Source organism: Schistocerca serialis, chromosome 4 (genome assembly GCF_023864345.2).
Source record: "Schistocerca serialis cubense isolate TAMUIC-IGC-003099 chromosome 4, iqSchSeri2.2, whole genome shotgun sequence".
Taxonomy (NCBI): domain Eukaryota; kingdom Metazoa; phylum Arthropoda; class Insecta; order Orthoptera; family Acrididae; genus Schistocerca; species Schistocerca serialis.
The window spans coordinates 350493882-350518440 of record NC_064641.1 but is presented as its reverse complement, the minus strand read 5'-3'; the positions used below and the strand labels follow the sequence as shown (position 1 = coordinate 350518440).

Sequence of the window (24559 nt, the reverse complement as noted above, 5' to 3'; positions counted from 1 at the left end):
AAAGAAGCTTTTGAAACGTGGTGCTGCAGAAGATTGCTGAAGATTAGATTGGTGGATCACGTAACTGATTAGGAGGTGGCCTGACTAGATGAAGGAATCGGTTGATAGGACACTTTCTGATATATCAAGGAATTTTCAGTTTAGTATTAGAGGGAAGTGGGGGGGGGGGGGGACGTAAAAATCTTAGGAGGAGACCAAGAGATGAATAGAGTAAGCAGATTCAGAAGGATGTAAGTTGCAGCAGTTATTCAGAAATGAAGAGGCTTGCTCAAGATAGGGTAACATGAGGAGCTTCAAACTAATCTTCGGACTGAAGACTACAACAGAACAGACATATCAGTTAAATAACTGAGAAGCTGTTTACCGATTTCTTTGAGAAAACATGGGCAGATGACCATCAGAAAACATTCTGCAGTCGTTCCTACAACCGCAAGGAGATGGCTATCTCCAACAGTGCAATGTCCCTATTCGCTCTTGTTCCTTACCCCAATATGATGTGTATGATCTTTGTCAACTCCTCTGTTCATCATCAATAACACATCTATCCCCGCCGGCCGCTGTGGCCGAGCGGTTCTTGGCGCTTCAGTCCGGAACCGCGCTGTTGCTACGGACCCAGGTTCGAATTCTGCCTCGGGCATGGATGTGTGTACTGGCCTTAGGTTAGTTAGGTTTAAGTGGTTCTTCGTCTAGGGGACTGATGACCTCATATGTTAAGTCCCATAGTGCTTAGAGCCATTTGAACATCTGATCCCATTAAGGAAATATTAAATCTTTGTTGTGTCGCACACTTCTTGAGGTGTGATTGAAGGTTCTCTCAGCCCCAGGCGTCGACATTGTTATTTCTTTTTTACTACTCCACCTGCAAGAAATAATGATTCATAGGAAATATTCATCCACATTCCGTATTGATGAAATCGAGATACGCCCTCTCTGACAGCAATTCCAAGAGCGCTGTCGAGTACTTTCTGATAGATTTCAATTTAATCCAAACTTTTGCAGCATTTTCTCATGATCATTCTACATTAACAGCTAGTATCTGACTGCTTGCCAAATATTGACTAAGAAAGCCTCTTCTAGCATACGGACAGGTTATCTCCTAGTCGAGCGCCATAACAGTAACTAGTGGCAGTAACCTTAGCCATGTCCGAGTGTAGCTCTGCGCTGTGTTCATAATGACTTGTCGAGAGAGAGGGAAATGTAGTATACTTGAGTCAAAGTGCCACCTGTGTGTGTGCAGGATGGTGGAAAGCACGCTACACCCTCCAGCTGATGGGCATGCTGGGCGTGGCAAACCTGTATGCGCTGCGTGTCAATCTCTCGGTGGCCATCGTGACCATGGTCAACTTGACGGCGCTGGAGATCCGAGAGGCCAGGGACGGTCATCACCTGAACGGCTACGCCAACACCAGCACCGAAGACGTCTGTCCTGGAGAAATCTACGAACCGAGCACTGCGGACGTGAGTAACTCTCATTGTTCCAGCAGTTGTTAGTCTTTTCAAGTAGCGAAAAATTCACATGTGGAGCGCTGGACTGAAGTATTGTGTGTCTTAAAGTTACCACAATCATAGAATTCGCGATATAATCGCTGCGGTAACTATGATTTGAAACAAGGCATTCTATACGAGTTCACTATATCGAATCAAAGTAGTCCTTCAAATACAGCATTTCCTTGCTCTTTTCAACCTGGAAGATTTAGTTCATGTCTATAGATCATTTCAAGAAAGTTTCCGGAAAATGACGAAACACCTATTTCATTTATATCCAATTGGTAAAATGTCTTTCCAGCAGGTGCTCAACCATTTTCAGCGGAAAATTTCGCTGTTCTGGGTATAAACGATGGTGTGGTTTGGCGATGGGTATGTCCGATATGCATTGCATTTGGGATAGTCAACACTTGCCCGCAATGGCGTCATACTCACCTCTCGCTCATTATAACGCTATGAAACGCGTGTTGAACGTAAATTTCCAAGCCTCAGTATACTGCTGATATATTATTAATAAAGGACCCAAATGCATCCAAATCACACACAGAAATGAGAAGAACTTTAGAAAGGATTAGTCGTGGTTCACCGCAAACAGCTTAATTCTTAATCCTACTGTATCTGATCCAGATAAAAATACAGTGCTTTCAGGTATTAGTATAGATGAATGAACATACAGTGAATCAAAGTTAGTGTTTGAAGTTCCTAGGAAACCACTTGGATAAAAAACTGAAGTGGCAAAATTACACGGATCCGTCAACAAAAAACATGAAGGTTCAACCCTCTTTTTGAGAATCTAATGACTCACTGCTTTCCAGCGCAGCGCTCATCATGTGATTGTGTCGTAAGTTTTATGTTTTTTTTGTAACGTCTGTACGTTGCTGCAGTTTTCATCCACTATATACGGAATGTTTCAAAACGGTTCATTCGATATCACCAGATCATATGTTCTACATGGGTAAAGATGACAGTCTGATGCGTAAGTTAAAATTTACCGCGAGTTACTATTATTAATTTGAAAAGAACCAATCAATTTTATGAGGGTGTAACTTTCACATGATGCACATAGAATCTTGAACTGCTTTCTGCAATTACGTTCAGGATCTATGTTTTCATTACATCTCAAAAATGTTCAATGTATTCTTCACTTTTTTTTGAGTCTGTAGACTTATGACTGATTTGATGCGGTCCGACACGAATTTATCTCCAGTAGCAGCCTCCCATCTCAGAATATCTCTATGAGGGTTATTGCCTGATGTCTTAACAAATGTCCTTTCATAATGTCCCTTCTTCTTGCCAGAGTTTTCCATATGTTACTTTCTTTTTATGTCCTGAGGAGAACCTCCTCAATACTTAGCTTATCATTTCACCCGATTTTCAATATTCTTCTGTAGGATCACATCTAGAACGCTTCGATTCTCTTCTGTTCTTTTTTCCCTACAGTCTATGGTTCACTCCCACACAATGTTGAGCTCTGCATCTAGATTCTCAGAAATGTCTCCTCAAATTAAGGCCTATGTCTGACATCAGTAGATTTTTCTTGGCCAAGAATGCCCTCTTTGCCAGTAATAGTCTGCTTTTTATATCCTGATTGCTTCATCTATCACGGATGTTTTTGCTTCCAAGGTAGCAGATTCCTTAGCTTTGTCTATTTTGTGATCATCAATCTTCATGTTAAGTTGCTTGCAGTTCCCTTTTCAGCTACTTGTCATTACTTTCGTTCTTCTTCGATTCACTGCCAGTCGCTAACCCAGACGCACAAGAAACATCTAGACCATAGTCGAACTCATCCCACACTTCTGCAGACGCGTCCGGTGTTACCGTATTCTGTGATATTGCTGTACGACGTTGCAGTTCATGCAAAGCTGTTGGAAGGGAAGGTGCGGCCGCGCGCGCGCGCGCGCGCACACACACACACACACACACACACACACACACACATGCGTGCACACACACACACACATACACACACACACACACACACACACACACACACACACAGAGTCATTTATATACCCCCATAGGAAAGGTCACATATCCAGAGATCAGGCGACATTTAAGGACAGTGGTTCTACGTGAGATGTGTATACACCTTATAGTCGACCCCTCGTTGAGGCAACACAGTGTCAAGAAATGCTCTTATATGCCTGTTCCAGTGTGGTGGTGCTCCGTCGAGCTGAAAAATTAAAAGGATCAATTCAGACCAGTCATTTAAAAATGCAGTAAATATAACAAGTATCATGCGATAACCCATGTGGGTGCGGCAGAAAAGGATTCTTTGTGTGAACCAGTACCACACAGAGAAACAGAGTCTAATCAAAGAAACTAGGGATGAATCAACAAATAAATACTGCTTTCCAGGCTAATTTAACATACGAACCAAATGTGAATGGCCAGACATGCAATGTAAGCTTGACAAAGTAAAACAAAGGCATAAATGCCAAAGAATGCCAATTTGTGAACTTCAAAACTAGGTTACAATATAAGTTCCAGACCGTGTTCTTCAGTGTTAGTTCTGGCAGCAGCCACCCTATGATGTACAAGTGAGTATTGGGGCAAAAGGGGTATCAAGGCGTTTTGTTAGTGATGAATGCATACATTCAGGGGCAAACTTGACTGAATTACAACTTCTAGCTCCGTTAATTGGCTTGATTTACGACCCCCTGGGGATAACCTGTTCTTCTAAGGACCCTCCCACCCCTTCCCCTCCTCCTCCTTCCCCCCCAACCCTCTGGAAACCTCCAACGCTTCCTGTTGAAAGATGCAATAGCCATCCCCGAATTGCTCTTCAACAGTAGGAAGCAAGAAGGTGCTTAAAACATCAATGTAGGCCTGTGCTGTGACAGTGCCGCGCAAAACAAGAAGACTTGCAAGCCCCTCCATGAAAACCACGACCATGCCATAACACCACCGCCTCCAAATTTTATTGTTGGCACTACACACGCTGGCAGCTGACGTTCACCGGGCATTCACCATACCCACATCCTGCCAATCGGATCGCCACATTGTGTACCGTCATTCGTCACTCCACACAACGTTTTTTCCACTGTTCATTCCTCCAATGTTTACGCTCCTTTCACCAAGCGAGGCGTCGTTTGGCATTTACTGGCGTGATGTGAGGTGTATGAACAGCCGCTCGACCATGAAATCCAAGTTTTGTCACCTCCTGCCTAAGCGTCATAGTACTTGCAGTGGATCCTAATGCAGTTTGGAATTCCTGTGTGATGGTCTGGATAGATGTCTGCCTATTACTCATAACGACACTCTTGAACTGTTGACGGTCTCAGTCAGTCAACAGACAAGGTCAGTCTGTACGCTTTTCTGCTGTATGTGTCCCTTCAGGTTTCCACTTCACTATATGGAGTGCCTGGCAGTAGGTGGCAGCACAATGCACATAATATGAGAAAGGTATTTTTTTGGTGGCGTCCGGATACCTTTGATCACGTAGTGTACTAAACCAAAGTGCGAAACAAGCAGCACGGAACTTCACAACAGAACATCAAGGTGATAACAGATGCAAACTCTGAGTTTATTGAATCAGTTGGTCTGAATCCCACATTGATTTTGGTCGATACAACTAATATTGTGGAATATGACAAGTGTATTATATGCCAGGAATACTTCTCCCATAAATCTAATGCATCAACCACATTTAACAGGAATGATGAAGTTTGTTGACATTGTCACCCAACACCAAGACACTTTATCCCTACCATGTAAGAGTTCCAAAAATCTTGATGGCTCATTTACGAAGAGGGATGGTATTGCTACAGTGGCATCAAAGCTTACACGTAATGCTTTAGTATCCCTGTTTAACGAGATATGATATGGACTTAATGGGACCGAGACGGACTACACATGCATTGTAGGTATAAAACCAACTCTTGAAACGTTTGTCTCTGCTTCTCACTCGGATCTGAACAATTTAGAAAATGCTGGATGGTTCATTGACGAGCCAGTGGATAGAACGATGGAAGAGTACAAGACATTTACTGCATGTATACCTGTAAAATTGCTTACAGGATACTATGAGGACATGTGGCGAATTATTCAGAAAGCTAAACAGGTACTTATTATGGTTCAGAGTGCAACGGATGACAATTTATACATTCAGGGAGTTTAGAGGAGAACGAAATCACCATCAATATACTAACATGAAAAATGCCACAAATCACAGAATCGGATGAGCAGTGTTTGAAGCTTATAAAGGTTCTGAATGCTGGTGTATTTCTACCGTTATCTTTCTGTTCATGGGAGATTTTCGAGTACCCGGTGCTACCGACTGCCAGCAGACAGATGAAGTCTATTGAAACCTCCGTTCAGCTGGAGATGCCCACGTTCATCATACTTATATTTCAGACCAATAGAAGAGGAAATATAGCAAATGATTCCACCAGATTCAGATGATACAGTTGCTGAAAGGTTCAAAGAAAACTTGAGTCTGATTTCAAACACGTATCCGACTCATACGATTGTAGTAGGTGGTGACCTTAGTTTTCCCTCGATATGTGGGCGAAAATATGTTTAATTCCGGAGGTACGCATAAAATATCATCCGAAATTGTGCTAAACGCATTCTCTGAAGATTATTTCGAGCAGTTAGTTCATGAGCCCACGCGAATAGTAAACGGTTGTGGAAACACGCTTGACCTCTTAGCAACAAATAATCCTGAGTTAATAACGAGCATCGAAACCGATACAAGGTCTAGTGAACACAAGGTTGTCGTAGCGAGACTGAATATTGTAATCTCCAAATCCTCCAAAAATAAACGAAAAATATACCTATTCAAAAACTCAGATAAAATTCACTTGACGCCTTCCTGAGATTCAATCTCCACCCATTCCAAAGTAATAATATAAGTGTAGACCATATGTAGCTTGAATTCAAGGAAATAGTATCAACAGCAATTGAGAGATTTATACCAAATAAATTAACAAACGACGGAGCTAATCCTCCTTGGTACACAAAACGGGTTAGAACACTGTTACAGAAAAAAGGAGACAAACATGCCACATTTAAACAGACGCAAAATCCCCAAGATTGGCCATCTTTTACAGAAGCTCGAAATTTAGCGCGGACTTCAATGCGAGATGCTTATAACAGTTTCCACAACGAAACTTTGTCTCGAAACCTGGCAGAAAATCCAAAGAGATTCTGGTCTTATGTGAAGTATGTTAGTGGCAAGAAACAATCAATGCCTTCTCTGCGTGATAGCAATGAAGATACTATCGAAGATAGTGCTGTCGAAGCAGAGTTACGAAACACAGCCTTTCAAAATGCCTTCAAAAAAGAAGACGAAGTAGATATTCCAGAATTCGAATCGAGAACAGCTGCCAACGTAGAAGTAAATATCCTAGGAGTAGTGAAGCAACTTAAATCACTTAATAAAGCCGGTCTTCTGGTACAGACTGTATACCAATTAGGATCCTTTCTGACTATGCTGATGCATTAGCCCCATACTTAAAATCATATACAACCGTTCGCTCGAAGTAAGATCCGTACCCAAGGACTGGAAAGATGCACAGGACACACGAATATTCAAGAAAGATAGCAAGAATAATCCACTTAATTACAGGCCCAGAATTATGGAACATATATTGTGTTCGAACATTATGTATTACCTCGAAGAAAACTGTCCATATACACACAGTCAACATGGACCTAGAAAACATCGTTCTTGCGAAACACAACCAGCTCTTTATTCAAATTAAGTGTTGAGTGCTATTGACAAGGGATTTCAGATCGATTCCGTATTTCTGGATTTCCGGAAGGCTTTTGACATTGAACTACACAAGCAGCTTGTAGTGAAATTGCGTGCTTATGGAATATCGTCTCAGTTATGTGACTGGATTTATGATTTCCTGTCAGAGACGTCACAGTTCGTACTAACTGACGGGAAGTCATCGAGTAAAACAGAAACGATTTCTGGAGTTCCCCAAGTTAGTGTTATAGGCCTTTTGCTGTTCCTTAACTATATAAACGATTTGGGAGACAATCTCAGCACCCATCTTAGGTTGTTTGCTGATAACGCTGTCGTTTATCGACTAATAAAGTCATCATACGATGAAAACAAATTGCAAAACGGTTTAGAAAAGGTATCTGAATGAGGTGAAAATTGACAGTTGAACCTTAATAATGAAAAGTGTGAGGTCATCCATATGAGTGCTAAAAAGAATCTGTTGAACTTCAGCTACACGATAAATCAGCCTAATCTAAAGGCCATAAATTGAGTTAAATACCAAGGTATTACAGTTACGAACAACTTAAATTGGAAGGAACACATAGAAAGTGTTGTGGGGAAGGCTAACCAAAGACTGCGTTTTATTGGCAGGACACTTATAAAATGTAACAGATCTACTAAGGAGACTGCCTACATTACTCTTGTCCATCCTCTTTTACAATACTGCTGATGCCAGATAGGGCTGACGGAGCACATCGAAAAAATTCAAAGAAGGGCAGCACATCTTATATTATAGCGAAATATGGGAGAGAGTGTCACGGACCTGATACAGGATTTGGTATGGACATGATTAAAAGAAAGACGTTTTTCGTTGCGACGGAATCTTCTCACGAAATTCCAATCACCAACTTTCTCCTCCGAATGCGAAAAAATTTTGTAGACACCGACCTACATAGGGAGAAATGATCACCCCGATAAAATAAGGGAAATAAGAGGTCATACAGAAAGATATTGGTGTTCGTTCTTTCCACGCGCTATACGGTATTGGAACAATAGAGAATTGTGAAGGTGGTCCGATGAACCCTCTGCCAGGCTCTTAAAGGTGATTTGCAGAGTATCCATGTAGATGCAGATGTATATGCGGTGGGATGAAAGTGTATACAGTCTGGCATATGACATGTATGTGAGTTTCTGTGCTTCATACTGTGAAGGAGAAGGTTGTCTACTCAGTCCAGGGAAATTCAAGGAGCTGACGCCAATCGTTGTTGTAGTAGTACTGGAGCAATAGGGGTATCATGGCATTTTGTTAGTGTGGGGTCCATACATTTAGGGGCAAACTTGATTGATATATGACATCCTCCATCTACCCTTATCCTTCCATTCTAATAATTGATTTATGACCTGCTGAGATTAACCCATCCTTCTGAGGAAGCTCCACAATCCTCTGCCTCCAACTATCTCCTTCCTCTGACACCCTTCAAATCTGCTCCCTCCCACTCGCTGATAAAAGTACACTTTCATGCCTGATTTATTGGAATAGTCCCCTCCCACTCTATCAGTTTCATGATTAATTAATGAAACTGATCAATTAATCAACCTCTCCCCCTCTTTTAAATCCCAGCCTTCCTCTCTCCCACCTGGAAAACGGCGGGTCTGTGCTGGAGAGGCAGGATCTCATGATACAAAATTAAACTGCATAGCAGCAGGTACATTGTTTCTTTACAGAATTAAGTTTTCAGGGTTAGGATCTCCCTTTTTTGTCAGACGCAGGAACTGTACAATACATCACAAAAAAGTAATTAAATCGATGTCTTTTTTTCGGATTTTGCAAGTCATACATCAACATAGCTCACGACATATAATTACACTTTTAAAAATCATTTGCACTGACCACAGGTCATTGCACGCCCACACCCTGACTGCTTCGCTGGGCTCCACCACACGCCAGCTGCCCCACATATTCCCTCACGCGCAGGCCAGAAGATAGGACCCCACACAGCGCAGGCTCGAGCAGTGTGGAGACCAGAAGTCACACTAATCCCTGAACGAAACGTCAGCTAGTGGTAACCCTTTGACAGCGATACCTGGAAAACCACCTCTGATTCCTTCTTGGTCGAATTCTAATTTGCTGTAACACATATGGCGGTTACGATGCAGCACTGCGAATACCACTGTACACGACATGTAAATAGTCGCTGATAGAGAGGATATTGAGAGTGTAATACAGTACATAAAACGAGATGAGAATCTAATATTCATGAGGAACTGGAATGAGGTGTTCGGGAGGAGTAGAAGTAAAGGTTACAAGAGAATATGAGCTTTGAATAAGGAATGGGAGAGGAGAAATACTAATTGAATTGTGTGATAAAATTGAGCTAGTAATGACAAATGTTCAAGAATCACAAGAGGAGGAGATATACTTTGAAAATCCTGGGTGACACGGGAAGATTTCAGTTAGATTACATCATGATCAGACAGAAATTACGAAATCAGATACTAGATGGTAAGGTAAACCCAGGATTAGGTATAGACTCAGATCACAATGTAGTAGTGATGAAGAGTAGGCTGAAGTTTAGAGACTAGTCAGCAAAATTCAATACACAAAGAAGTGGGATATGGAAGTACTAAGGAATGATGGGATACAATACCTTGAAGTTCTCTAAGGCAATAGAAAAGGCAATGAGGAATAGCTCAGTAGGCATTGCAGTTGAGGAGGAATTGACATCTGTAAAAAGCGCAGTCACAAAATTTGGAAAGAGAAACGTAGGTACAAATAAGGTAACTGTGAAGAAACCATCCATAACATAAGAAATACTTCAGTTGATAGATGAAAGAAGGAAGTACCAAAATGTTCAACGAAATTCAGGAATACAGAAATACAAGTCGCTGAGGAATGACATAAATAGGAAGTAGAGGGAAGCTAAGACGAAATGGCTGCATGAAAAATGTGAAGAAATAAAAAAAGAAATGATTGTTGGAAGGACTGAATCAGCATATAAGAAAGCCAAAATAACCTTCGATGAAAATCAAATCATGGGTGGTAACATTAAGAGTGCAACGGGAATTCCACTGTTAAATGAAGAAGAGAGAGCAGATAGGTGGAAAGAATATGTTAAAGGCCTCTATGAGGGCGAAGACTTCTCTTATGTGATAGAAGAAGAAACAGGAGTCTGTTTTGAAGAGATATGGGATCGAGTATTACAATGAGAGTTTAAGAGAGCTTTGGAGGAGCTAAAATCAAATAAGGCGGAAGGGATGGATAACATTCCCTCAGAATTTCTGAATTCATTGGGGGAAGTGGCAACAAAACGACTATTTGTGTTGATGTGTAGAATGTACGAGTCTGGCGACACTCCATCTGACTTTCGGAAAAATATCATCCACACAATTCCGAAGATTGCAAGAGCTGACAAGTGCGAGAATTATCGCACAATCAGATTAAAAGCTCATGCAGCCAAGTTGCTGACAACAGAAGAACGCAAAAGAAAATTGAGAATGTTTTAGATGACTGTCAGGTTGGCCTTATGGAAGGTAAAGGCACCAGAGGGACAATTCTGATGTTGCGGTTGATAACGGAAGCAAGACAAAATAAAAATCAAGGCACATTCACAAGATTTGACGACGTGGAAAATGCGTTCGACAATGTAAAATGGTGCAAGGTATTCGAAAGTATGTGAAAAATAGGGGTAAGCTATAGGCAGAGAGGGGGGACAGGTAATATAAAATATGTATAAGACACAAAAGAGAATAATAAGAGTGGACGATCAAGAAAGATGTGCTCGGTTTAAAAGAGGTGTAAGATATGAATGTAGACTTTCGCCACTACTGTTCAATCTATACATTGAAGAAGCAATGATGGAAATAAAAGAAAGGTTCAGGAATGGATTAAAATTCAAGGTGAAATAATGTCAATGATACGAAGCACTGATTACATTACAGAATAAGGATTGAGAGTAAATCAAAGAAAGACGAAAGTAATGAGGAATAATATAAATGAAAACTGCAAGAAACTTAACATCAGGATTTATTGTCAGGGGGTAGATGAATTTAACAATTCTAATACGAAGAAGGCAACAAAACCAATGACAGACGGAGCAATGAGACATCATCAGGAATACAGAAATACAAGTCGCTGAGGAATTACATAAATAGGAAGTGCAGGTAAGCTAAGACGAAATGGCTTCATGAAAATTGTGAAGAAATCGAAAAAGAAATGATTGTTGGAACACTGAACAAAAGCTAAATCCTGGCCAAGAGAAATCTACTAGTATTAAACATAGGCCTTAATTTGAGGAAGATCTTTCTGAGAGTGTACATTTAGACCACAGCATTTTTTGGTAGTGAAACATGGACTACGGGAAAAGTGGAGCAGAAGAAACTCGAAGCATTTTAGATGTGGTGCTACAAACGAATGTTGAAAATTAGGTAGACTGATAAGGTAAGTAATGAGCAGGTTCTGTACAGAATCTGAGAGGAAAGGCAGAAGTGGAAAACACTGGCAAGGAGAAGGGACAGTATGCAAGGACTTGTGTTATGACATGAGGGAGTAATTTCCAAGGTACTAGAGAGGAAAAACTGTAGAGGTGTACAGAGATTGGAATACAGCCAGTAAATAACTAAGAACGTAACAAGATCTACCCTGAGATAAAAAGGTTGGTACAGGAGAGGAATAGGAATTTGTAGCAGGCTGCAATAAACCAGTTGGAAGACAGACAACTAAAAAAAAAAATCCCGGGGGGGGGGGGGGGGGAGAGGGCTTCCGTGCCATTGTGATGCACTCATGCACACCCTTAGCCAATAACCTCTTTGTTCTGTCGGACAATACGATAAGGATTATCGGCCATATAAGAGGACATGTCGAACACACTACTGTGGTACTTCATTACCTCAGAAGGATCATAGATGTTCACCTAGTAGATCAAGCTATGTGTATCTAAGTAATTTAGGATCTGGAAAATGTGTTTTCGGAAACTCATAGTGGAATCGATTCATGTGGAGTTTGGATAGGTCTTGTATGCACAGCCCCACACAGAATGGCTTCGTGAACTGTACTGCATTTTTCGCCATCACCACAGAAACATAGTTCTTATTGAATATGGTGATCCACTTACGTCATAACGTCCATCCCACTCGATTCTAATAAAAATTTCACGTTGCTCCCTCAAATTCACCATTGTTTTGCCGAAAATTTAATTATTAAATAATTTATAACTTTTTTTTCTCAATGTCACTCATCTTGAAAGCTGTCTGTCTCCTAATCAATAGAGCCCTTCAACCAGGGGGACTGCTTGAAGGAGATAGACCAGGGATTCTAACCAGCTCCATCACTAAGCTGAGACACTGTTGGAGATTACGATAATGAGTAACGTGTCTCAGCGTATTGTCCAACATTGTCGTCAGTTTTGGGGTGGAACATCCTCATGGACATAATTAGTCTGGACACAGTGCCAGATTGGCATGTGCACCATGCAAACTAATGGTTTATGTGGGTTCTGCCTCCACTACATACCCTACATCAGAATCAGCCACCATACTCCCCTTGATATTTCCATCTAATCCCTCGCATTTGTCTTTGGGTTCCCATCGAAACTCACCAGTCGGCAGTGATTATTGCATTTCATGCCCACATAAGTTATTTTCATCCAGGTACATGATGTAACACGAATCAAGGGATGTGTTGAACCTGTCACCCATTCGTGGGTTATTTGTCTTGACGTGTCTATGGACACATTGGCGAAGTCCCATGGATCCCTCACTCAAAGAAAAGAGGTATGCCAGCATAAGTCGATGATGCTCGTCGTTTTCTTGAGCATTGCGTCCCAAGACAACATAGTTGCTGTGTAATAAAAGTAGGGATCCATAGATTAGGTGATCATGCATAGACTCCAGAATTTCTCGAAAACGTCCGCAAGCAAGCGCACTTTTGTGTCCTTGTAAAGCCATGCATACTTTCCTTAAGTGGTGATGTTGGATTCTCGTCAGACATTCACAGTGTGCTCATACTCTGCATCTGTTGTCACCCCTGTAAGGTTGCTGGAGAATGCAGTTATGTCAGGTAGCCGGGTTTTGTTGAGTTTTGCCATACTATCCAGATACTCATGTGGGAAAAACACCTTCCTAGTCACAATTTGAAACTTTTGCTCGTTGGGAAATGCAACTCGAGTGATATGCATATCTCCCGAAGTAGTGAGTTTGTGGAGCGGTGTCTGCATTAATGTAGCATGTCAAGGAAGTCAACTCTCTCAGGTAGGACACGTACCTGATCTTCCTCCATGCCGAAATCAGCCGTATGCTCAACAAGAAAGTGAGCGTCCTACAGCCTTAAATTATGGAAGAAAACGGTCACGTATCTTGGTAAAGGGTACTTGAAATTGCACGTATTGTGAGCTGCACCACGGAACTTTCCGTCAAAATGACAGTGGTCCCTACAGGGAGTTTCTGCTTTTCTGTATATGGCAGGCCGCAAATTACGACAGTCAGCCGAGTTATTGTACAACTCCTCTTTTTCACTCGATTTGGTCATGGGAACGTTGTCAGTGTAAGGCCTATCAACATCGAATGAAAGTTTTTCAAGCTCAGTGAGCAGCCAAACTGCAGAATTATCCCCGACATAAGATTTGTATCGGTTAAGACTTGAATAATAGAATGATACAATCCGGCAGCCCCCACATGTGGTACGTGTTTTTCTGTGAAGGTAGTATGTGACGTTGTAGGGTCACCTTCACAGCAGGTCACAGGAGCGAGGAGGCAGTCAAAGTCAGCGTACACTACAAACGGTCATCAGTCCAGTTGCTGAGTATTTTTAAACTTTGTGAATTTGTCTTCCACAGCAGGCATAACAACACATACTGGGTGTTAGGAAGAACACTCTATTACATAGTTTGTTAATAACTTGCCTGAGGAAAATAATTCAGACACTTTAAGCAAATACACTTTTTTCACTCGTAGTTACTCATTTGAGAGAACAGAAGACGGAACATATCTTTGATCCAAAAATAATGATAATTACGTTTCTCCTTATTATTCTCGTCGGAGAATAGGAGCATGTTCATATGCATCTTACGGTCACTGGCAGATTTTGAGAAATGGAGGTGGCCGAATATATGTTTGCTCTGCTCATCTGACTTGCTTTTCTTCTGCAGGCCATAAACATGTACTGATATTCCGGTATTCCTGCGCCTCAGATTTAGGTATGTCCTGCTTCTTTGATGGGGAACTCGACATCGTTAAAGTTATAACACTTACGAATGTCAAAGTGTCTACCATGTCGACATATGCACTCTGGATCCCCTTTATCTTTTCTTTCACAAGCCAATGTTAATCACATAAGGCGTCCGCAATCACAGAATATTGTAACTGCTGTATGGTGTCACTGTCCTGACGTCCTTCACTAAAAGGAACTGCCGCTAGGTACAGGATTACTACAACTAATACTACTATAACTAGATGACGAAGCTGCTGGTGGTGAGGTGTTGAGGGGTATGTGTCGTAGCTTGCGAGGTCGGCGAGGATGAGAATGTGGAGGAGGAGAAGAAGATGCTGTGGTATCGGGCCAGTGCGAGCAGCCCGTCTGCTGCTGCGGCAGCAGCCCTGACCCGCTTGCCTCGGGGAGGGTGCCCACCGCCGCCAGAGACCTGGCGTGGGGATAGCGACGGGGGAACAGCCCCGGCGGTGGCTGGGGCTTCTCATGGGGCGAATAGTGGCGTCCTTGCCGGCGAGGCATGCCTCACCGAACCTCCTGTTGACAGTTGTTTCTTTGCCGCCGCTGCGCGACGGCGTACTGCACGGACGCTGCCGCTGTAGAGAAAGAATCATGAATATAATTGAGTACAACGTTCCAGATTTCGCCAATTGCTGTTGCTACAAGGAAAGGAAGAACACAGATTATTATGATTTGTAAGCAGAGTGAGTATGTATTACCTACTTCGCTCTGGCTCCTTGGAATCCCCCTCAGGTCATCCAGCATCTCCTCAGGCCAGTGGAGGTCTTCCTCCATCTGCACCACGCACTATGGCATTTCGTTCTCGCCTGTATTTGGGAAGATCCATCTGTCCATATCACTGAATTAGCCTAAAACTACACACTATTTTTTAATACTAAAAACATATATACGCACGCGAAAACTACGAGAAAAAAATCTCTGCGATTGCTCCTGCTTATCCTCAGCACATATCCCTCCCGTTACATCTTATTCTACTGTGAAATAGTCTACAACAACAACAAAGAATGTCCTCCATAGAACATACGCTATGAAATTGTCATCAAACAGCAAAATACACTACTGGCCATTAAAACTGCTACATCACGAAGATGAAGTGCTACAGCCGCGAAATTTAAACGACAAGAAGAAGATGCTGTGATATGCAAATGAGGAGCTTTTCAAAGCATTCACACAAGCCTGGCGCCGGTGGTAACACCTACAACGTGTTGACGTTTCTCATACACAAACAGCAGTTGACCGACGTTGCCTGGTGAAACGTTGTTGTGATGCCTCATGTAAGGAGGACAAATGCGTACCATCACGTTTCCGACTTTGATAAAGGTCGGATTGTAGCCTATCTCGATTGCGGTTTATCGTATCGCGACATTGCTGCTCGCATTGATCGAGATCCAATGACTGTTAGCAGAATATGTAATCGGTGGGTTCAGGAGGGTAATACGGAATGCCGTGCTGGGTCCCAACGGCCTCGTATCACTAGCAGTCAAGATGACAGGCATCTTATCCGCATGGCTGTAACGGATCGTGCAGCCATGTCTCGATCCCTGAGTTAACAGGTGGGGACGTTCGCAAGACAACAACCATCTGCACGAACAGTTCTACGACGTTTGCAGCAGCTTGGACTATCAGCTCGGAGACCATGGCTGCGGTTACCCTTGACGCTGCATCACAGACAGGAGCACCTGCGATGGTGTACTCAACGACGAACCTGGGTGCACGAATGCGAAAACGTCATTTTTTCGGATGAATCCAGGATCTGTTTACAGCATCATGATGGTCGCATCCGTGTTTGGCGATATCGCAGTGAACGAATATTGGAAGCGTGTATTCGTCATCGCCATACTGGCGTATCACCCGGAGTGATGGTATGGGGTGCCATTGGTTACACGTCTCGGTCACCTCTTGTTCCCATTGACGGCACTTTGAACAGTGGACGTTATGTTTCAGACGTGTTACGACCCGTGGCTCTAACCTTCATTCGATCCCTGCGAAACCCTACATTTCAGCAGGATAATGCACGACCGAACGTTGCAGGTCCTGTACGGGCATTTCTGGATACAGAAAATGTTCGACTGCTGCCCTGGCCTGCACATTCTCCAGATCTCTCACCAATTGAAAACCTCTGGTCAATGGTGGCCGAGCAACTGGCTCGTCACAATACGCCAGTCACTACTCTTGATGAACTGTGGTATCGCTGCATGGTCAGCTGTACTTGTACACGCCATCCAAGCTCTGTTTGACTCAATGGCCAGAGGTGGTTGTTCTGGGTAGTGATTTCTCGGGATCTATGCACCCAAAATTGCGTGAAAATGTAATCACATGTCAGTTATAGTAAAATATTTTTGTCAAATGAATACCCGTTTATCATCTGCATTTCTTCTTGGTGTAACAATTTTAATGGGCAGTAGTGTATTACGTACACACAGTACTACGAAGAACAAAAATATTTGTAGTACTTACAATGCCGATGCTGCTGCTATTGATGGCTTTCAGCAGCCAGCTCACCAATCATTTGCTGGCCATACACTGAAACAATAAGACAAGATATACTCATTGCTACGAAATTCTTAGCGAAAAAAGTTACATTTATCGATTTTGATTTTCGAAAACATGTCCAATAGTAAAGACTCAGTGACTGACCACTAAATACCATCCGCATATTACGTATGTATAGGAAAAGATATATACTACTCACAAAGCTGTTGTTGCTACTGCTGCCACTGATGTATCGCACCATTCATTTAATCCACAATTTGGTGGATATATGCTGAAACAAGAAGGTGAAATGTATTTAATACCGCAACTACGAAATTATTATTCAAGGAAAGAGTTACATTTGCCTGTTTGAATGTTAACTTACCAGATATTTCCCACTGCTTCCGGCTTTTGCCACCACTGGCACTGCCACTGATAACTTCTTTTTTCCAAATAAAAAACTGGTGGCACACCTGAGCCATAGGATGGCCCGAGACACCGGCGAAGAGCAGCAGACTGAGGCCAGAGGTGGAGGGGTAGACTCAAGATCTGCCCACTAATTTGGCGGGAACCAATCAGACTGCAGTATTCTGAGGGGGGATGAAAACCTACGTTTGCATATTTCGACCAGTTAGATCATGCATAAACGGGAACTTGAAAGAGAGTGGAGGTGGTTTCCCAGGTGTCAAATACCAAAGGGTTGGCGCCACCTGAAGCTGTTATTCAGGGATTAGAGTGACTTCCAGTCTTCACACCACTTGAGCTGACGCAGAGTGTCGGCCTGTGTGTGCAGGAATATGTGAGGGGGCTGGCGTGTGGTGCAGCCCAGAGAAGTGGTTGGGGCATGCAATGCCCTGTGGTCGGTGCGAAAGATTTTTTAACAGTTTAATTAACTGTGATGAGTTAAGTTGAGAGTATTCCTCATGCGATTGAAAAGAAAGCAATCGATTTAATTATTTGATTTCGATGTATTTTACAAGACCTGCATCGGAGACCTGCAGCAGAGAAGATGAGAAAGAGAGATTCAAACCCTGCTAATTGAATTTTATAAATAAATAATATATCTGCTGCTATGTAATTGAATTTCGTACTGTGATAACCTTCTTCTCCAGCATAGACCTGCCAGTTTCCAGGCGAGGGAGGGGAGTAGAGTGCTGGCCTATTTAAATGAGGGGGAGGGGTTAAGTAATTGATCAATTTAATTAATTAGTCATCAAATTCATAGAGTTGGATGGGGCTATTCGAATAACCGAGGCCTGAAACTGTGCTTGTACCGGCGAGGGGGAGGGTTTGAGGTTTACGGAGGGTGTGGGGGTGAAAGAGGGGCAGGGGAAGGGGTCGCGGGTTTCTCATAAGTACAGATTATTCTCATAGGCCCATAAATCAACCCCCAGGGAGTCATAAGCCACTTAACAGAATAAGGTAAGGGGAGTGGGTCATTGTCCTGATTGTGTGTAACCCACATTAACAAAGTTCCCTGATACTCCTGTTGCCCTACAATGAGGTGTGTCACTGCGTTTCTAGCAGCAGGCTGTTGGCCGGTCTTACTGGGTGTCAATGATGTGCGGCGGGATGGGCGGTTACATGGCAAGTTAATTTTGAAGATCACAAGTTGGCATTCTTCGGAATGTATGCCTTCATTTTACTTTCTTTAGCCTATCCCAGATGTATCAATGTCCACAGTTGGTTCATAGGCTATATTAGTCTAGCTATGAATGTTTATTTGTTGACTCATTCTTTTTTTTCGGTTAGGGCCCTTTTACCCAGTGGGGTGCTGGTTGATTCTAACAAAGTTATTGTGCCTCACCCGCACAGGATCACTCAAGCTGCTTGATAAAATTGGTTCACATATAAATAGACCTTATTAATACTAATTAATTTTACGTAGTGTACCTCTTAGTTTCCCTTGTTTTTGAGTAGTGTCTGAAGATGGGATTCACGTCGTGAAACACGGTCGTGTGTACGATTTTATCCAGCGGTTGTGAATGTCCCACAAAGAGTACACTTAAGAACTGTCTGAATCTCGTCCGCCATGACGAGTACATTTTTATGGACTACTCGCAAAACTGCGTTGATGACACACTACGCTTAAGAGCGACAACCTGTAAATCTCGCGTCACACAAGAAAACAGTCTTGAACTGCAGGTGCCATCGTCGAATGCTGTAGGAGCTATAGAGCTGTACTCTCGACAAATAAAACGACTCATAGTTATTGAATTGTGCCTGAAGAAACGGAGAACGCAAATCGCTTTTTGTTACTGTTTCGCCGTAAACTTGCGTCAACGCAGTTTCGGTAATGTCAGATAGCTGCATCTGGTGAACGACTATCGTCGACTACCTTAACTAGCAGCTTGTAACTGGTGGGTCTGAGTAAACTTTTACTTTCGATGCCTGTTTTACATTTCACCCAAGTTTCTACCTTCATTCATGCAGAAGCTGCACTTTTGTGATATCTAATGAATCTTTTTGGAATACCATGTACATTCCAAGTATCGTCATTGTAAGAAATTTTGCGTTTGTGTATAAAGCGATGTGATTCATAGGAGTGTGATGTTAGGTAACACTGCACCGTGCTGCGCTGCTTGCAGTCTGGTGAATTCCTGTGGAACGAGGAGCGCCAGGGCTACATGCTGGCCGGCTTCTTCTACGGCTACGCCCTGGGGCAGCTGCCCGGCGGCATCCTGGCAGAGAGGTTCGGCGGCAAGCTGGTGTTCGGTCTGGGCACCTTCCTCACCGGGGTCCTCACCATCGTCAGCCCGTTTGCCGTCTGGCTGCACGAGGACCTCTTTTTCGCTGTGCGCTTGCTCGAAGGCCTTGCCGAGGTAAGCCCTGCCGAATATGATGTATGTGCAGTCTTTCTACAATTTTGGAGGGATGTAGTTTGTACTTCTTTGCCGTCCAAAAACATTACATTTAGAGTTGGAGATACAGTATGAGCATCAGATATTGACTGGAGTGTTACCTTTAAAATTTTAGCTATAAATTTCACCTCTAGACGAACGATAAGTGGGTCAGAAGTTCGAATTAAGAAGTAGATATAAACATGGGTAAAGAGATACGGTGTAACTTCTGTTTCTCTACATAAAGCTCTTGGGAATATTGACTGGAATACGGCTTTCAAAATTCCGATGATAGCAGGGATAAAGTATAGGGACCCGAAAATTATATACAACATGTACAGAAGCCTGGCTACAGTTCTAAGAATCAAAGAACTTGGAAGGAGAGCAATAGCTGAGAAAGGAGTGAGACTGGGTTGTAGCCAGTCAGTCTGCCCACTGAATAACGAGTAAAAGAAAATAAGGAGAAATATGTGAATTAAGGTTCATGGAGAACAGATCAGAGCTGTAAGGTTAGCCAATGACGGTATAATTTTGTCAGAAATGGCTAATGACTTAGTACAACACTCAACAGAACGGATGCCGTACTGAAAACAGATGACAGGATGAATATCAGCAAGAGAGACCAATGGAATTTAGTATCTTGCAATCAAGTACTGACAGAGTTAGATTAGAAAAAGAGATACTAAATGTGGAAGGTGTTTTGCTTTTAAGGTAGGAGAGTAAATGACAATGGAAGAAGTAATGACGATATAAAGTGCATACTATAGCAAGGAAAATATTTGTGTAAGAAAAGAAATTTGTTAACATCAAATGTAAAATTTAATCGCTAGGAAATCTTTTCTGAAGGTACTTTTCGGTAGCCTTGTACGGAAGCGAAAAGTGGACGATATACAGTTCAGACAACAAGAGAACAGAAGCTTTTGGAGTGTAGATGGCACAACCTAACGTAGGGGATGTTGAATAATCTTCGTTTTGACAGCTGTGCAAAGCATTAGGGAGCGAGGAATGCGAAAAATTGTAGCCAATTGACTAAATGTCAAATGTTTTAAAGCATGTACATCCTATTACTCATTGCCTAGTAAGGTATTGAAGTGTTCAAACCAACCACCAACTTGAGAACAGCTTTATGTTATTTTTATAAAAATTACACTCCTCCAGGTGCACTTAAAATTTCATATTTATTTGGCTACTAGTTTCGACGTTGCGTCAACGCCATCTTAAGACCCGTACACTTTGATGATCAATTGTGTGTGGCAGAGTACTAGAAGTCCGCGGTGAGTAACTAATGACACTAGTTACTGCCCGCCATCCATGTGGAGCACGTATTGGTCTCACTGCGGACTTCTAGCACTCAGCCACACACAATTGATATCATCGAAGTGTACGGGTCTGAAGATGGCGTTGACTTAACGTTGAAACTAGTAGCCAAATAAATATGCAGTGCCGGCCGCGGTGGTCTAGCGGTTCTAGGCGCTCAGTCCGGAACCGCGCGACTGCTACGGTTCGAATCCTGCCTCGGGCATAGATGTGTGTGATGTCCTTAGGTTAGTTAGGTTTAAATAGTTCCAAGTTCTGGGGGACTGATGACCACAGATGTTAAGTCCCATAGTGCTCAGAGCCATTTTTAAATATGAAGTCGTAAGTACAGCTGGAGGAATTTCATTTTTAATAAAAATTATACCAGCTGATGTTCCACCATCGTCCAATTTAAATATGGATGTAGGAAGAGCTTTATGTTAGGTGACAACTGCTTTCTGTTTCAGGGTGTGACTTTCCCATCCATCCAGTATATGATCTCCAAGTGGTCGCCACCCGGGGAGAGGAGTCGCTTCTCCATAATATTTTCAGGTATACTTTCTTACACTGCTCTCAAGTTTTAGAAATAGAAGACCTCTTCGCCGTCTTCTGAGGCTGATTCTACTAGGACGTGTACCACTACAAGTTATTATTTATATTACTGAGCGGCTAAGATGGTCATCCGGTCACCCAGTCGCCGATGTATATCTAACGGTTTCCACGAACAACAAAAATTTGATATTCACTATTTTGTAAACGATCAGCTTCTGCGTATTTGCCCTATTGTCAGTCTGCTATCCAGTTAGTTCGAGAAGAGTCTATCAAGTAGAGGTGAGGTTAGTTTAGAAGTTCTCGCCATACGTGGTACAGAGAACTTGGCTTCGTGTGGTATCCGTGTTTAGGAAAGAGCCGTTATGAAGTTAATCTGAAACTTACTGCATTGTAGATTGTTGTATTTGTGTTGCTGAATAGAAATAAAATTATTTGAAGTACAGGATTATGTGCAAATTACTCTGAGGTTTTTTTCTACGTATGCGGAAAATACACGTTTAACAAATTCACGCCGACCACCTGTAGCCCGGCTAGATCCTTCTATTGGGCGGCATGTACTAATGTGCTACATGCTAGACTACCAGTTATGCTACCAGCAGTACGCTAACGTATGGCCTATCAGCTAAGTGCAACGAACAGCTGTAAATACAATTTTGTGTGACCATTTCACGAGAGAGCGTTCTGAGCAAATGAGATACCACATAATTTATGACTACTTTATGAACCGTGAATATACTTTCAAAATCTTTACTTTATTTACTAGCGATTCATCAAGTACATTAACATATTTAATCACACTACGTGAGCGTGGAAGTAGTTGCCAGGTAGTAATAGATGAAAATGAAATTACCTTTAACAAATGAGAATTTTATTCATAAAAGCCTTTCCAAAAACCGATTTAAAATTTATAAGCAGAAAGGCACCCTCGAAATATCAAGTTACAATTTTATTTAGAAGCAGAAAGAACAATATTGACAGTTGAGACTTCGGGCTGAGAAGCTTGCCGCTCCCTTTCAACGTGGCCGTAGTCACGACTGCTCACAACAACCTCTGAAAGACTACACTGGTGCAATCTGCAACACACCACATTACTTTAAACTAAAAATTTTAACAACTCACACAAACACATTAACTATGCACCCCGTAAGAGGGATGGAAATGGTACAAACACTCACACTAAGAAATTACTTGCCACCGAAAGTGCAATTAGTTTTTAAAAGGACTCTTACGGTGGAAGGGTGGCAACTTTATAAAAATGACTATTTAAATAAAACCCATGAAATTCAGATTTACATAAAATGTACAACATGCTCTACATTACACATATACCGTCTCGCAAAAAATGGTTCAAATGGCTCTGAGCACTATGGGACTTAACATCTTAGGTCATCAGTGCCCGAGAACTTAGAACTACTTAAACCTAACTAACCTAAGGACATCACACACATCCGTGCCCGAGGTAGAATTCGAACCTGCGACCATAGCAGCCCCGCAGTTTCGGACTGCAGCGCCTAGAACAGGACGTCCACCGCGGCCGGCTACCGTCTCGCAAGATGGTAGGCAAGATAAAAACATACACTCCTGGAAATGGAAAAAAGAACACATTGACACCGGTGTGTCAGACCCACCATACTTGCTCCGGACACTGCGAGAGGGCTGTACAAGCAATGATCACACGCACGGCACAGCGGACACACCAGGAACCGCGGTGTTGGCCGTCGAATGGCGCTAGCTGCGCAGCATTTGTGCACCGCCGCCGTCAGTGTCAGCCAGTTTGCCGTGGCATACGGAGCTCCATCGCAGTCTTTAACACTGGTAGCATGCCGCGACAGCGTGGACGTGAACCGTATGTGCAGTTGACCGACTTTGAGCGAGGGCGTATAGTGGGCATGCGGGAGGCCGGGTGGACGTACCGCCGAATTGCTCAACACGTGGGGCGTGAGGTCTCCACAGTACATCGATGTTGTCGCCAGTGGTCGGCGGAAGGTGCATGTGCCCGTCGACCTGGGACCGGACCGCAGCGACTCACGGATGCACGCCAAGACCGTAGGATCCTACGCAGTGCCGTAGGGGACCGCACCGCCACTTCCCAGCAAATTAGGGACACTGTTGCTCCTGGGGTATCGGCGAGGACCATTCGCAACCGTCTCCATGAAGCTGGGCTACGGTCCCGCACACCGTTAGGCCGTCTTCCACTCACGCCCCAACATCGTGCAGCCCGCCTCCAGTGGTGTGAATGGAGGGACGAATGGAGACGTGTCGTCTTCAGCGATGAGAGTCGCTTCTGCCTTGGTGCCAATGATGGTCGTATGCGTGTTTGGCGCCGTGCAGGTGAGCGCCACAATCAGGACTGCATACGACCGAGGCACACAGGGCCAACACCCGGCATCATGGTGTGGGGAGCGATCTCCTACACTGGCCGTACACCACTGGTGATCGTCGAGGGGACACTGAATAGTGCACGGTACATCCAAACCGTCATCGAACCCATCGTTCTACCATTCCTAGACCGGCAAGGGAACTTGCTGTTCCAACAGGACAATGCACGTCCGCATGTATCCCGTGCCACCCAACGTGCTCTAGAAGGTGTAAGTCAACTACCCTGGCCAGCAAGATCTCCGGATCTGTCCCCCATTGAGCATGTTTGGGACTGGATGAAGCGTCGCCTCACGCGGTCTGCACGTCCAGCACGAACGCTGGTCCAACTGAGGCGCCAGGTGGAAATGGCATGGCAAGCCGTTCCACAGGACTACATCCAGCATCTCTACGATCGTCTCCATGGGAGAATAGCAGCCTCCATTGCTGCGAAAGGTGGATATACACTGTACTAGTGCCGACATTGTGCATGCTCTGTTGCCTGTGTCTATGTGCCTCCACAGGCACTGTCAGTGTGATCATGTGATGTATCTGACCCCAGGAATGTGTCAATAAAGTTTCCCCTTCCTGGGACAATGAATTCACGGTGTTCTTATTTCAATTTCAAGGAGTGTATTTCGCATATTTCAGGAATTCGTC

General features: G+C 43.2%; 1 protein-coding gene across 1 annotated transcript in view; it reads left to right on the top strand.

Annotated features, from left to right (window-relative positions):
- LOC126474453 (putative inorganic phosphate cotransporter) overlaps positions 1-24559 on the top strand; it is a 155684-nt gene that overhangs the window by 45104 nt on the left and 86021 nt on the right. Inside the window, exons 2-4 of the mRNA XM_050101925.1 lie at positions 1238-1458; positions 19445-19678; positions 21460-21544. Of these exons, the coding sequence (XP_049957882.1) occupies positions 1238-1458; positions 19445-19678; positions 21460-21544 (540 nt within the window). The remainder of the gene's footprint in view (positions 1-1237; positions 1459-19444; positions 19679-21459; positions 21545-24559) is intronic.